The sequence below is a fragment of the Nuphar pumila genome, chromosome 10, assembly GCF_984573655.1.
Source record: "Nuphar pumila chromosome 10, dmNupPumi1.hap1.1, whole genome shotgun sequence".
NCBI lineage: Eukaryota > Viridiplantae > Streptophyta > Magnoliopsida > Nymphaeales > Nymphaeaceae > Nuphar > Nuphar pumila.
The window spans coordinates 119266248-119282957 of record NC_143258.1 but is presented as its reverse complement, the minus strand read 5'-3'; the positions used below and the strand labels follow the sequence as shown (position 1 = coordinate 119282957).

Below are 16710 nucleotides of genomic sequence, written 5' to 3'. Positions count from 1 at the left end.
AGAGTTGTTAAATCTAGATAAGATAACTACAATCATCGTGAAAAAAAATGCAGTACATTAGTCACTAATAGCCAACATAAACAGCAGCATTAACCACATAACAATCATCATTTTTATCCCCAATGTCCTCCACACAAACACCACTTGAGAATATCAATCCTCCGTTAACAACCTCAAAACTCACAATTTTGCCACTGCAAAGGCCACAAAAGGCAATACTGAAAAATAAGCTATTATGTCATCACAGCTAAAAATTAAGCAAAGCTTACCATAAATTTCTAGAGGAGATTAATTAGAACAGAAAATCAGGCATCTGTAAAGATCAAGAGCGTATAAAATTGATGACATAACTGTCCACCTGATAAACCCATAAAGTCCTAAATAAAATTAAATATAACACAAAAAGTGTTTTTCAGTCTTATCACATCCATCATGGGCATTTCTACAAATAAAAAACACAGCAAACAGAGACATCGTTTATTCTTTTCTATTCTCTTGCAATCTTGTGAAAATCTTGATACTAGATGTCATACATTTTTTTAGCCACTCATCAAATACATGGGGCATAAAGTTTCAGGTAATTCCACATTTGCATCTAAAACCCCATTTTGACACAGACAATTTTGGGCATATGACAGATAATAAACTAGTTTTCTTTTGTATGATGCAGGTATGTTCCATAGTTTCAGAACTATCAACCAATGAGATTACCTTCATAACACACAAATGACTTCCTTGGCATTGATTCGAACATGCGACTTCCCAAACAGCTACATTACATATTTTTTTCATATTGGCTCTTCTAGTAACATCAGTGACTTGAAATATCCTTTCTGCTACCACAAGTTTAATAGTCGATGCACCATCATGCTACCTAGAGATCCAACCAAAAGCAGTGATAGCACTCAATCTCTCCAGCGCAATCATTTTCCAAGCGAAAACAAGATGTCAACACGACTAACATCCTACGTGCATTAACTAAGCAAGACGAGAAAAGGACCAACAGAATGGTCACATCCGGGTAGTCATGAACATGATAAATACAAGGAAAACTAGCTAATCCGGATTGCTATTTCATAAGAGGAAAATAACTCACTAGGGGAACACATATTTCACTTTCTCAATATCAATATATTATTGCAAAGAATGAGGGACCCCCAACTTGATCTTAAGCTTCATCTGCTCGAAATCCACCGCCGGCATAGACCCTGCACCCAGATGAACCATCAGTAAATGAAGACAAGAACCATCCTTCAATATCATAATATAAACTGTTGGGTTGGGTATCGGGTCCGCCCATGATGGGCGAGATCCAGACCCGGCCCACCATTTGAGAAAGGGGCAGTTTGATAACTGCCCATTATCCCTTCTTCTCAGGGGATTTACAGATATGCGTGAAGTGGGCTGAAAATCAAAAAGAGAGAAGAAAGAGAGATATACAGGAAGACACAAAGGTTGGGTCCTTTTTTGTGTGTGCTTAAGGGAAAGAGAAAGCACTGTGTACGCTGGTACACAGTGGGTGACCGTGCATTGTGTCTTTGAGAGAGAGAAATCTCAATAGAGAGATCTGTGCACAGTAGAAAGGCTGAAAATTCAGAGAAGAAGAAGACAATGAATTTGTCTTTGTGGTGAATCAAGGTAGTGAGCACTTGGATCGTGGATCTGTCGTTCTCTCCAAGTGAGGATGCGCATCCGTTGAGCAAAAGCAAGTATAAACGATCCTCTCACGCTTCTGTTTCAGTAAAAAGGTATGTTACATACTCTTCATTGGTATCAGAGCCAGGTTTATTCATGCTATTTTTTGCTTGCGGATGTATCCCCGTATCCACCATTATGCGTTCATGGATGCACGCTGTGGGGCCGCTGTCGGACCTGCCCGAAAACCCTAGTACCGCAGGTCTGACCTTGGACTCATGTATGATGTGGCAGGACTGCATAATGGGCCCTTAGTCGGGCATAGCCACTGCAGCTGCAAGCCCTGCGACAAGGTCGCAAACCTGGGCTACAATCAGGTGGGCTGCTGCGGTGCAGGCCCGACCCCGAGCCAGATCCTGCGGCGCATGTCTGGCCCCGAACCATATCCTACAGCGCAGGCCCAGCCTCGGGCCAGATCCTACAACAGAGGCCGCAGGACAAAACCCGACCAGTGAGACCCTGCAGCGCAGGCCGGCCCTGCGGCACAGGCCGCAGGCCTAGCTCCTGGCACTGCGGAATAGGTTGCAGGCCTGGCTCCCCGGCCACAGGTTAGGGTATTGCAATTGGGCTGTAGAATTTTTTTTTTTTTTTTTTGGGGGGGGGGGGGCGAACCCTGACATGGCTAGGGTCCATGTGAGTCGAGGCCAATAGCTAGTGGCTGGAGCTGCAAACTCCCTTAGTTAAGCCACTACTAGGCCGGGGATACCCGGATCCGTATAACTTATTATATATATATTTTTTAATTTGAATGCATGTAATATAATCATATTGATTATACGATGAATTTTTAAGTACTTTGGAAGTACTTATTCTATGAATTAATATCTTATTCAAACAGTCATAATACAGTTTAGATGAATATAATTATCTTAGGGAAAGTAGGAGATGATTGTGAACGTAGTGATCTTTCGATTCCACGCCCTATGAAAAATTATATGTTATCTAATCGTGTGATTATAACTGCATATAGATGTGCTAATGATTAGATCATAACATGCTTGAATAACATTATTTTTTGCGCATTTCTTTATTCTTATCTAAAAAAGAACATGGCTGCACCAAGTAAATCAATAATGGACTTGGCACGAATTGAAAAACTGAATGGTGATAATTATGATATATGGTATAGAAAGATTCAGTTTACACTGGAGGAGGCTGAGGCCTTGGAGGCTCTCAACCATACTGTGGAACGACCTGAAATTGGTACTGGGGCACAATCTCGTAAAGATATGGAAACCTATGAGAAATGGAAGCGCATGAATACTGTTGCGCGTGTCACCATGCTATGTTCTATGCAAGATGACATCATGTGCCAATTTGAGTATTATAAGACTGCTCAACAGATGTGGATGGCCCTTAAAGATAAGTTTGGGGGAACATCAGCCACAAAACTAAGGAGGCTGACCATCAGGTTCGATTCATACAGAAAGTCCCCTCAGCACACTATGAGCCAGCATCTCAGGGAGATGGCAAACATGATTAGAGAGCTCAATAGTGCAGGGCATACCCTTACAGATGAACAACAAGTCCAGGCTGTGATTCGTTCTCTGCCACACAGTTGGGAACATATGAAAATTAATATGACTCATAACGAAAGTATTAAGACTTTCGATGATATCGCCCGTCATGTAGAGCTGGAAAATGATCGCCTTGAAGCGACTCAACAATCTGGCATGAGGGCATATGTGGCAGAAAGTTCGAAAAAGCAAAAATCTTTTAAGAAGAAATTCTATGGACCAAGAAGGTTCAAGAAGGGTAATAAGAAGGGACAAGACAAAGAGCAAGAAAAGAAGCCTTATCAGCGCTCTGGGAAGCGTGGGAGCAAGAAAAATAAGGCAAATGCAAAATGTTTTAAGTGTGGAAATTTGGGTCACTATGCTCGTGAATGTCATGAGCAGGAGAAGGTACATTTTCTTATGACTCCTGTTTTTTGTGCAAATGTTTGTAGTTGTGCACTAATTATTGAATCTAATCCTATGTGGATTGTAGACTCAGGAGTCACTGATCATGTGACCAAAGACCGCAGAAACTTCGTCGAATATAGGAAGATGCCATTTGGTTCGAAGTGGTTGTTCCTGGGGAATAACACTAGAGCAGAAGTCAAAGGAATCGGGACTTGCAAATTGGATTTGCGAGGAAGACGATCTCTATTATTATATGATGTTCTGCATGTTCCAGAGATTCGACGAAATTTGATTTCAGTTTCTGCTTTGTCTATGTTAAACTATAAACTTGTGTTTGGGGATGTCTATGTTGACATCATTTGTGGACAAACTTTAGTTGCTTCTGGTTTCTTGATGAATGGTTTCTATGTGTTGAACACAGAACTTATTAATTTGAATGTTAATGATGAATGTTTTTCACTTGTTTCAACTGCTAATAATATGGATGTGGATGTATCTGTATGGCATGCTCGACTTGGACATATAGGGCAAAAAAGAATGGATAGGCTCGCACGAGAGGGTCTTTTGGGATCCCATGCGAAGATTGAAATGCCTATATGTGAGCATTGTCTTGCTGGAAAAGCAACTCGATTACCTTTTGGAAAGGCAATTAGAGCAACCTATCCTCTTCAATTAATTCATTCAGATATATGTGGGCCAATGAATGTGACAACGAGGCATGGAGCTTCATATTTCATCACTTTTATTGATGATTATACACGATTTAGCCATGTGTATTTAATTACACATAAATCTGAAGCATTGGATTGCTTTAGATCTTTTATGAACATGGTGGAGAATCAACTTGATCGTAGGATCAAGGCTTTGAGAACAGATCGTGGACGTGAATATCTATCTGAATAATTCAAGGAATTGTGTGATGATAAAGGGATAGATAGACAATTAACTACTCCTCGAACTCCGCAACAAAATGGTGTTGCAGAAAGGAGGAATAGGACCCTCTTAGAGATGGTCAGGTCCATGATAGCGCAGGCAAATTTACCTATTTCTTTTTGGGGTGATTGCTTATTAACTGCCGCTCATGTATTAAATTGTGTACCATCTAAATCTATTTCTTCAACTCCCTATGAATTGTGGAAAGGCAGAAAACCAGAATTGGCTTATCTCAGGCCCTGGGGGTCTGCTGCATATGTCCATAATCTTTCCCATCAATATGGAAAATTGGGTTCTAAGGGAAAGAAGTGTATCTTTATAAGATACTGTGAACATTCAAAAGGATATGTATTCTTAGGAGAGAATACTGATGGGAGTATTTCTGAAATAGATTCTAGAGATGCCACATTTATTGAAAGTGAATTTCCTAAAAGGGGAGAGATAGAGCGTCACTTCCAGTTCTATGAATTGGATGATGAAGATCAATCTAAAGAGATTGATCATCATGTTTTAGAGACACAAGAAAATATGTCTATACCACTATTGGATAGTGGGAGTAACACTCAAGTGAATATTGATTTTGATGAAGATCTGACAACTCGAAAGAGTCTGAGGAAGAGAATTCCTCGTCGGAGATTCCAAATCGAAGGGGAAGCCTTTGTGGTTTTGCCCCAAGATGATAATATACCTAAGAGTGTTAGAGATGCTCTATCTTGTCCTAAAAGGAATAAATGGCACAAGGCAATGGAAGAGGAAATGAAATCCATGGCATCCAACGAGGTCTGGGATCTTGTTAATCTTCCAAAAGGAAGAAAACCTATTGGGAGCAAATGGGTTCTCAATATTAAAAGAAATGCTGATGGATCTATCGAGCGATATAAAGCTCGTTTGGTTGCTAAAGGATACACACAGATGACAGGGATAGACTATGATAAAACATTCTCACCTGTGGTCAAATTGACCTCTATTTGCCTTTTGTTAGCTATAGTGTCACATATGAATTTAGAATTACATCAGATGGACATTAAAACTGCATTCCTTAATGGAAAACTGGATGAAAAAATATATATGGAACAACCCGAGGGGTTTGTTACTGCTGGTTTTGAGCGCAAAGTGTGCAAGCTCAAACGATCCATTTATGGATTAAAGCAGTCATCCAGACAGTGGTATTTAAGGTTTCATGAAACTATCATGAGCAATAACTTTGCTATGATTGATGAGGATCACTGTGTTTATCTTAAGCGTCAAGGTCCAAAATTTGTGATTCTAACTCTATATGTGGATGATATTTTATTGGCTAGTAATCATTTGGAGTTTCTAAAAACCATTAAAGAATGGTTGTCCATTCATTTTGAAATGAAAGACATGGGTGAAGCATGCTTTATGCTGGGCATAGAGATAAAAAGAGATCGTTCAAAGAGACTTCTTTCTCTTTCACAAGAGTCATATATAAAGAAGGTCTTAGAACGATTTCATATGCAAGATTGTAAACCCATAGATACTCCTGTTGCAAAAGGGAATGATTTAAGTCTTAAGATGTGTCCAAAGGAATCTAAAGAAATAGAAGCTATGTCCAAAATCCCTTACTCCAGTGCAGTAGGCAGTCTTATGTACCTTATGATGTGCACCCGACCTGACATATGTTATGCAATAGGGTTGGTGAGTAGATATCAAGTTAATCCAGGACAAGCCCATTGGAAGGCTGTCAAGAAGATTATGAGATATCTTAAAGGCACATCGGATTCAGTTCTTTGTTACCATGGTGGTAACATGTGTGTGGTAGGCTATACTGACGCAGATTGGGGTGGGGACCCTGATGAGCGTAAGTCTGCATCTGGCTATGTGTTCTTGATGAACAATGGTGTTATATCTTGGTGTAGCAAGAAGCAGACGTGTGTAGCCTTGTCCACAATGGAAGCTGAATTTGTTGCAGGATAGTTCCCAATGCAGGAATGTGTTTGGTTAAGGAGATTCATCAAACATTTGGAACTCTCTTCTGAAGCAAAAATGTCAGTCACTTTATTCTGTGATAATCAAGCTGCAATTGCGTTTGCTAAGGATCCCAAGTTTCACAATAGAACCAAACATATTGATATGAGATGCAAGTATATGCGTGATATTGTATCTAAAGGCAAGGTTGCCTTGGCATATGTTAATACCCAAGATATGGTGGCAGATCCCTTTACTAAGCCAATCTATAGGGATTCTTATGTTAAACATGTAAAATCTATGGGTATTTGTAAGATTTGATATGCTAATGTTATTCATATTTTCTTTCTATGATCATTGTATAGCATATTGCACATCTATATGAGTATGCTACCAGGTTTGAGATAAATCTTCTCACACGAATTTATCGCCTCAGACGCTACTTGTGGGCGGGCTGAGATGAGATGTAACAAAATCCAGGATTGCTGAATTAAGAAGCATGTCGGATTTTGGGGATATCATGTGATAATAACTCAAAAGAGTGAGAGTACAATGAGTTATGATATCCGCCATATATACGTATATGGGATACATCGCCCTAACCGGGTTAGGATGAGGTCTTGTGTATATTTAACTATATGGAGAGACCGACCTTGATATCTAAATGTCAAGGGTAACTTGGTTGACCAGATCTGAGGACTTGGATAGACATTGCATGGGAATGTGCATTCTGAAGGACTCAAGTTAGTTTCTCGGGGAGGAACTAAACTAATAAAGATCTGTACGGCAAAGAATTTATGGTGTATGCATACACTCACTGGAGTGAGAAAGTCTTGCCATAATACGTGAGTCATACCACGTATGCCGCACCATGACTATAAGTCGACCACAAAAGGAAATGAAGAATGATCCCTGCTTCTTCATTGTGTGAGTCCTTAATATATATATATAGATATATATATATTTTTGATATCCTTATTGACTTTTAACCTTATTTGAAGGAGAAAGATGAGTGTTGCTACTTTAGCATGTTGCTTAAGACCATGTATGATTCGGTCTAAAAGAACATGTTTGGGAAAGCAACTTATCTTGATTCAAAAAAATAAGAGTTGGAAAGGAAGATCATTTGACATTTTCAGATTATGCACATGTTAAAAGCTAGCTTATTTTATTGCATCCTGGGGATGTTTGGGTTTATGATGAAACATGTGGCATAATGAAAGGTCTTGTCTAGCATAGCTTAGCACTATAATATGTGCAGAGGGATTCAGTATGCTAGAATATGAAAAATGTATTTGATCTAGGACACAGTGAGCTTCTTACTTGGCTTGTGCAAGTATACCTTGTGTTATCTTATTGTTTGCAGGTTTAGGCTATTATGTTACACTAACCAATACATAATATGTCTCCACTCCCTAAGCTCACGGGTCGCACGATCCATTTGCCAGTATGTATTCACTATGTTATTCACCATATGAACACATTCGATGTTCCTTCTTCTAAGATCTCTTCCCATCATGTGCGAGTGGGAGAATGTTGGGTTGGGTATCGGGTCCGCCCATGATGGGCGAGATCCAGACCCGGCCCACCATTTGAGAAAGGGGCAGTTTGATAACTGCCCATTATCCCTTCTTCTCAGGGGATTTACAGATATGCGTGAAGTGGGCTGAAAATCAAAAAGAGAGAAGAAAGAGAGATATACAATAAGACACAAAGGTTGGGTCCTTTTTTGTGTGTGCTTAAGGGAAAGAAAAAGCACTGTGTACGCTGGTACACAGTGGGTGACCGTGCATTGTGTCTTTGAGAGAGAGAAATCTCAATAGAGAGATCTGTGCACAGTAGAAAGGCTGAAAATTCAGAGAAGAAGAAGATAATGAATTTGTCTTTGTGGTGAATCAAGGTAGTGAGCACTTGGATCGTGGATCTGTCGTTCTCTCCAAGTGAAGGTGCGCATCCGTTGAGCAAAAGCAAGTATAAACGATCTTCTCATGCTTCTGTTTCAGTAAAAAGGTATGTTACGTACTCTTCATAAACTATAGCCATCACAGACTCTTTCACAATTTTGCTGATTTACATATTAAGTGGATGCTTGGATGCACCTCGCCATTACAAAATGCACGTATGCCAATAAACATGAAAGAAATGGTTTCACAGGAATAATTAAACAGAGAAAATTCCCACACCGATCTTCGGCCTCTTCTAACCCGCGTCTTCACCTTCGGTGAGATCCAGAGCTATCTGGGGAAAAAAGATTGCAAGTTTGATGTTCAGACGCCGATAAAAAATTCCAAGTTTGAGACAGAGAGAGATGGGAACTAGGAGATAACTGTTATGCGAAGACACACAGGATCATTGACACGAGAGAGAGAGAGAGAGGGAATCTCCGGCTGGTTCCCTCTGGCGTTAATGGCAAAATTCCCCAAAATCATCCGATCAAGACCTAAAATCAAATGGAGAAATTCGAAATTGACTCATCTTGTATGCCGATGCCTGATCTGATTCCTCCTGGCATTAATGATGAGAAGAGAGAGAGAGATGAGATTGTTGTAGTGAGGAGCCTGTTTTCTACCTAAATAAAAATCCTAAATTTTTGCTGATCTAACTTCGTTGTAAGTTGGCCGGGGGTTAGGTAGGGTAGGAGAGGGTGGACCCTTAAGGCGGGGTTCGAGGCTGATAGCTCACGAGGCAAATTCATTTGAAGGATACTTGTATAATTTTACCCTACACTTGAACCACATTAACAGATTTAATGTAAAATTAATAGACTCTTGCTATTTAAGGAGGCATTCTCTCCTAATTAAACTCTCTTGCTATTTAAGGATATCTCCTCTATATTGTGTATCCCAATTAATAAAAGAAGGCTTAGTACGATCGTGGGGCTTAGGCAGTTATTGCCTAATCAAGTAAAATCCTTGTTTTCTTCTTTTGTTTTTTTTTCACCCTTGATTTTTTCTTTTCATCTATAGGTTGAAGGTCGTTCCCCAACAAGAAGGACCCGTTCCTGTTGTTAATGGCAAGAGAGAACCAGAAGAGAGGCACGCCTTTGGGAGTCTGTACACATTTTTTATTAATTTCTGTTTTTTTTACGTTCACGCTTTCAATAACGATGCCGTTAACGGAAAAGATAGGTGCTACGTTGCATTCATTCGAAATTTATAAGGAACAGCCACAATGATGTTAGGATGAGCAAAACGCTCATTTTTCAAATTGACCTGATCTGATTATCTCTCTATAAGTCGTGGTCAACGAATAAACATCATGCAAACACACCAATAAAAATGTGCACTTCTATATAGAATAAATTATTCAAAAAAAATTCAAGATAATTTTCAAAAATATTAAACAAAAATGTAAAATTATTTTTCTTAAAAAACTTGGGAATGGCGGTGACGAGGATCATATGGAACTACCCACTCCCTCATTCTTTATTATTGCTTTACAAAATATATACTGAGATGAGAGGTTTCACCTCCCATTTGGCATGGGGCAGCCTTTTGCCTTAGAGGCATATGCTTCAAGCACTGAAACTTATCCTTGTTAAGGGTTATGGGTATTGTGAAAAGTTGAACTAAAAAGGTACAAACCCAGTGTTGTAAATTGCAACATTCTTTGTAACTTACAACGTGCACTGCCAGCTCCTACCAACCAACGCAGGGGGACTGTTAAGGGTGCTGTCTCGCGTTTGATGTGCAAGAACAAAGCGGCCCCAGCGGGGACTGCTTTCTTCCCACTCCTTTTATTTCAAAGGAATGCCATGGTAATTGTGAGTCCTAGTTGTCCACCGAATTAACCGCAGTCTAATACCCGCAGTACCGTTCTCTAGCTTATGTTACATTTTGAGTCACGTTAGAAGTGAATCAGTTCATGATCGTAACAGAAATTTTACAATTTCATGCATATTGGAGTGAAGAACTAATGTCAATGATTTTGGTGCCACTACGAGAAATGTTTGGAGTTCATGAGTTTGGTCATGTGAGTATAAAAAAATGCACGGACAGTCGTTCAATGTTTCAAAAAAGGTGATATTTTTTAGAATATCAGGATTTTTTATCTTGTATTTGAATGTTGGTGCAATAAAATCACACTATCTTTAAAATATTGCTGACATTTGTGATTATGATTATACAATCACAAAAAAAAGAAAACTCCCAAACACAACCTTAGTTCAACTCGAGGAAAATTGAGCTGTATCAAACCCAAACTATTAAAGGATGGGGAAGCCAAAACTCACCAGAGATCTATGCATTTTTATTTCTCGAATTCATAAACCATAAATATTTTATGAGGTATATATGATAGAAAAAAGTGAAGAGAGGGTGCGAGCTAATAATAATAATACCATAAATATTCACAATTAACCATAGTAATGGGATTATCCAAATAAACACATTAGCACCGCAAAACACGAATATTGGAAACTTATGAAGGAAAAATTAAGATTCAGAAATTTCTAAGAAAGAGAAAATTTATTTCTTGTATGGGGCTGGGCGGCGTCTGAGATGAGGGGACACGATGGAGATCAGCCCTCCTAGCGGGGACCGCATCTTTGCCCGGTACGACAGCTCATCATATGGCGCCCGGTAGAACCTCGCCCACTGCCGGAATGCGTCAGCATTCCGCTCGCCTCGGCCGCCCGAATCCCGCCGGAAGATCGCCGAGACGCCAACGAACGGAGACGACGACGCAATCAAGCGCCGCACGTTACACGGAGTCGACGGAAGGCTCCTTCTGTCTGGCGTGGGCCTGCTGCGCTGCGTCCTCGAGGCCGGGGACGCGAAGGATAAGGATCGAGCATTGAGAGGCGATACGAGCGCAGGACCAAGAGATCCCGGTTCATATCGGTGATCCAGAACGGATCGGGTGAGACACCAAGGCTTGACGACGCTGCCGCCGCTCTTATTGGGGTCCGGCTCGGCGCGGGTGAGATGCCACGGCTTGAGCGAGTCGTGGGGCTGAACCGTGAAGGAGAACCGGAACGATCTGCCGAGTTGTGGAGTTGAGTCGTATCGAAGAGAGGCGGCTCGGGGGAACGAGAAGGGCGAGTCGTCGCAGTCGTCCGCGTCGGCAGCCGAGTCGATGTCGAGTGAGGATATAACGGATGTAGCTGTTGACGAATCAACGAAGGGACGGACCCCCTGCAAAAGACCCACTGTTTTCTTTTTTTTTTCTGAAAGGCAAGCTGGGGTTTTAGGCAGACCCCTACTGGATATCTCTTAAGCCCCATGTGGCAAAAAGATTCGAACCTGGGCCTTCAGCTTGGCACAGGACTCCGCTTACCACATGGGATACCACCTCGGTGGTAAAAGACCACTGTTTTAGCGTAGTCCAACGTCCAAATGAACAAAAGCCCTAAGATGGATCACTCTAACCTGACCCTGAGCCCCGCTTGGTTCACACGAGCCCAATATGACTCAGGGTGTCAACAGGCCAGGTTTGGTTCAGACCCATGTGAGACCAAACACAGATCTGATTGTAGATGCTGGTATCGGAGTCAGGTCCAATCGATCTCATCATAAGAGAAACCATACTCGGATCCTATAAAAATTACATGAACTATACTTGGACTAAAATAATAAATTATTTTTTTTATCTTGTTTACATTGAAAATTTGTAGATCTTTATCGAAACTCAGGTAGGGCCCGGTTCTGGTATCAAATTTCACAATCCATACCGGGCTTCATATATATATATATATATATATATATATATATATATATATATATATATATATATATATATATATATATATATATATATCGGACCCTTTGAGTCTGATCCGGATTCTAATCTGTTTTATCACCAAGCCCTGACACTATAGGGTTTGGTACAGTTCAGGTCCGAGTCAAACCCAACCCATTGACAGCCTTAAATAAGAATTGGGCCCGCCCCAAACCCGATAAGGGTGAGTCAGGTCGATTAATTTAGGTTTCTGTGATCATCTTGACTCTTTACCATGACACCCACTTGAGGGCCAACTGAACCGAACCAAGGTGAAATGAGGGAATCATATTCAAACCTTCCAAAGGTAGGAGAAGAGCGAAGGTGGGTCGATGATGAAGGCTCTAGCCAGCCTGCCGGGATAGTAGTTGGTCAAGATGTTGAGCGTGGGCAGGATCATGTTCAAGCACGCCGACGCCGATCTGAAGCGGCCTGCAATCACCCACGCCAAAGTGTGCAATGTGTCAGTTAGCCACCCCCATATAAATACAGCAGCAATTTGTTTTTTCTCTGACCTCTTTGCTTTTGGGGCTCTACTTTGGGTGTTTGTGTTTGGTTGGGACTTGGGAACTTCCCTTTTAATTACTTTACTGACAGATTTCTGTTTGGGGACCTCATCATCAGTGTGGTGAAGGTCAAAAGCAGCACGGAATAATACCTTTCGATCGTTAGGACAACTTAACCACAACACTCCCATTTTTATGACTCTCTCTCTCTCATTTGAAGGGCATCTCAACCACAAAAAGCCGGTTAGTAGAAGCCAAGAATTGCTCAAACCAAACGTTATTTTTTTTCACTAAACAGAGTAAGACCTCAACCAGACCAACCGAGCCCAAATTGGGGTCCAAAAACCGGACCAAGCTGGAGCTGCTGAAAGGACCAAGGTGTACCCCAAAGGGCAAGGCTTGCAAAACTAAAAAAAGTAGGAAGACCGTGAATGCCAAGGGTAATCGAGTAATTTTAAATATTATATTAGGTTTTCTGGAAGGTTTGAGAGAGTCGAGAAGCAAGATGATGGTGATAGTGGTGGTAATGAGAATTCCCAAAACGGGGGCTTCACGTTGCTTTCGTTCTGAACCAATACAACACTTGCAGAGGCAGAGAATATCAGTGACAAAGAAAGAAACAAGTTGCATCGATTCAAATGAATAGCTCTCTCTCTCCCTCTCCCTCTCCCTCTCCCTCTCCCTCTCTTTCGCTTACCAGCATCGAATAGAAGTACGAATTGTTGGACGTTCCTCGGCATGTATGTTATGGCCACCTCCATCGTGAAGACCAGAAGCCGAATGTACCTGAACGTTGAGTCCCAATAAAAAAGTGAAAGGTTTAGAGGGAGAGAGAGAGAGAGAGAGAGGGAGAGAGAGAGAGAGAGAGAGAGAGAGAGATGGGTATGAGCAGATATTCACATGTTGTGCGAGTGCAGCTTGTGGTAGTCCTGCTTTAACCTCAACACCTGCAATTTTTGTTCCAGGGAATACAAGAAATCAGAACAACCAGTACTTAAACTTTTTTTTTTCCTGAGTCTGGAGTTTGATCTTGACCGCCGATTACTTACCACCACTGGCTTGGATTCGTCGTCGAGTCCCGCCACGTAAGCCGCTCCTTCCGATATCTCGGTGACGAACTCATCTGCTATCAAATGATCTGCGGTTTTCAAATAACATGAATAAAAAAAATATGTGAAGAAAGAGAAAAAAAGGTAATGGGTAAACAGGAAAAGAGAAAAAAGATGGGTACGAATAATTACTAACGTTAACAATTCACGGTTTCTTCTTGGTCTACTTGCAGTTCAAAAGAAGCGGCAGAGACATATTTGTCGATTCCATATCACAGTTGTTGGTTTAAAGTTTAAACTTCAAATGTGTGGAAAAGCAAGATTCTAATGTTCGAGATCGAGATCAAGAGAGAGAGAGAGAGTACCTGTTCCAATGCTCTCCCTCCAGGCAAGACATGACCGCAACTGCTTTGCAGCCTTCTTCACGTTATCTCCCTTGGCATCGAGGAACCGACGTACGCAGGTGTCATTACAGAACTTCTCCTGCGCACATAGACGAGCCATGAGAGAGAGAAGAGCAGCAATCGAAGGAAGAAATGCAGCAGGAGAGAGGGGAAAAGGGAAGAGATGGGAGAAGTTTTCCTAGCTGAATGTCGTAATATGAAACCATCAACTATGGGAGAATGCATTCCTATGTGCCCATCAGGCTCAGAATTGTTGAAGGGTGTGAAAGTAAGGCATCATTATTTCGAGCTGCTTCACAGAGAGTGAAAGTGATGTGGTGACGGTGATATGAGAAAGAGAGAGAGAACACCTGCTTGAGAGTGAGGGGTCCGTGCTTGCGCAGGATGCGGACGACCTGTTGGATCTTCTCCTTCACTTCCTCCTTCCTTCCCATGCTCACCACCAATTTCCAATCCCTTATGCTCTCTCGTTTTCTACACTATTTTACACTGTCCAGCTCACTCCAGAGAGAGAGAGGTACAAACTTGCTAAAGAAGAAAAGGGAAATATAGGACAGCTGAAATTTGTAATTTCTAGAAACATGTACAAATAAAGAAGATAAAGTGATAAAGGACCCTCTCTACCCTAAAGAGAGAGAGTGAGAGAGAGGGGTTGCAATTTATACCGTGCGAGTGTGCGTTTTTAAGAGGAGAGCGACACCAAATCTGCAAATATCTTGAAAAAAAAATGCAAAACTAAACTCGAAAATTGTGTTGCTCTATTTGCTAAGAAAGGAAGAGATAATAACAGAGGCTCCGCTTGTCTGGTAGGAGCAGCTAGTGCACGTCTCATTATGATGGGATGTTGCATGTTCAAAACACAATGGTATAGTTGTATAATTGGTAAGGTATGCCTAAACCCAGCTTGCCTTTAAATATATATATATAAAGAGATTGCTACAATGGTCATATACGGTGAGAGGCAACTAAAAAGCAAACGATGCTCTCACTGATCCTTGGTTATATTCAATCTCCGAGAGTGGGGCCCACGCAAGAGACTCTCTCTCTCTCTCTCTCTCTCTCTCTATATATATATATATATATATATATATATGCTCGGACTCACTCGTTTTTAGGATGCACACCACCTAAAACGTTTAGGTGAGATTAGCAATATCACCCAGGGTTTACAACCACAAACCCCACGCCCTAGCTCAGTATAAGTGGGACCCTGAGGTTTTGTGGTTGTAAAATCTTGATGAGATTGCTAATCTCACCCAGCGTTTGACAGAATCCCATCTCTTTCTTGTCACTCTCGGTGGTTGGTGATGGCACCATAAAGGAAACGGAAGAAAAGGGCAAAAAACACAAAATAAACAATCATTTCATTTCCCCCCCGTTTCCACGCCACCAACTCTCCACTCAGCAGTTTTGAATCCCTTTCCCTCCTCTCATAAATTTTAATGACGCCCTTGCCCCCATTTTCCTAATGACCAATTTACCCTTACACGACATCACCTGCGAAGTCAGAACGCTCTTTTAAAGACCACTCTATCCCTGAAACCAACGACTAAATAAACAATTTCTTTTATCCTCAGCCTACGTTTTGTGATAAACAAATATACTTTCTTTCCATTGCGTTCATGTAAAGGCCGCCGGTGAAGGCTTTTATTTTCTCTGATTGAACCCTATGTGGTGCCCACAACGTCGGCCCCGGGTTATCATATATTTTTGTTTTTTTCGACAAAAAATCTGGGATTAGGCAGACCCCTACCAGTTATACAACAATATATCATTGGGTTCGAACTTGCAACGTGTGAAATGATCACGATTACACAAATATTTGTGCATTAAGCATATGATCTCTCCATCTTTGGGACAGGGCCTGTCAGGTGTCAAACTCAAGACCTGATGGAAGGTGATGGAGGTGCTTAATGCACAAATCTTTGTACAATTATATTGCACTCGATCTTTGTATATTCTTGTGATGGAAGGTGATGGAGGTGCTTAATGCACAAATCTTTGTACAATTATATTGCACTCGATCTGGATTCCAACACAAGGTGACTTGCTCCTGCCAGACAAGCGGAGCCCCGGTTGATCCGGGTATCATATTTTTGTGAGTAGACAGCGTTGCGGAGCCCCGGTTGATCCGGGTATCATACTTTTTGTGAGTAGACAGCGTTGTGCTCATTAGCGATAAATGAGGGGCAAACGCACCCAACCATTAGTATATATTCTAAAGACTAATAAGCTGGCTTGTATAATAAGATGACAAATAAGAAACGGAAAAAGTCTCGAAAATTTCAATTTTGTACCGACTCGAGTAAGAAGTCAACACTGCCTGTATAGCATCGAAAATCACCAGAATGTACGTTTGTTCTTAGGCAATGACAACTGCGCCCCCGAATTTTTTTCTTATATACTTAATTAATTTAACGTTTAGGGAGTTGGACGTTTTCTCTACACTATCGTTTTTTTTTAAGGGTAAACGCGTTACTATGTATTTATTATTTTATTTTTAAACTTTTGGAAGTCAAATTTTTTTTTTTTCCACTCCCAGTTTTCCGACTCGTTATTTCCTCGATGAAAC

At 41.1% G+C, this 16710-nt stretch overlaps 1 protein-coding gene across 1 annotated transcript; it reads right to left on the bottom strand.

Annotated features, from left to right (window-relative positions):
- Positions 1-10927: 10927 nt before the first annotated feature.
- On the bottom strand, positions 10928-14572 carry LOC149828091 (uncharacterized). The gene is made up of 7 exons (XM_090018626.1): positions 14489-14572; positions 14100-14217; positions 13735-13823; positions 13586-13632; positions 13383-13471; positions 12478-12611; positions 10928-11596 (listed from the first exon to the last, which is right to left on the bottom strand). The coding sequence occupies exons 1-7, from the start codon at positions 14570-14572 to the stop codon at positions 10928-10930; spliced, it is 1230 nt and encodes a 409-aa protein (XP_089874752.1).
- Between the last annotated feature and the right edge of the window lie 2138 nt (positions 14573-16710).

Coding starts and splice junctions, on each gene's coding strand:
- LOC149828091 (XM_090018626.1), bottom strand. CDS start 14,572: ATGGGAAGGAAGGAGGAAGTGAAGGAGAAGATCCAACAGGTCGTCCGC. Junction 12,612..13,382: donor CGTACTTCTATTCGATGCTG/GTAAGCGAAAGA, acceptor GGGTGATTGCAG/GCCGCTTCAGATCGGCGTCG. Junction 11,597..12,477: donor TCTTCTCCTACCTTTGGAAG/GTTTGAATATGA, acceptor GGTCTTTTGCAG/GGGGTCCGTCCCTTCGTTGA.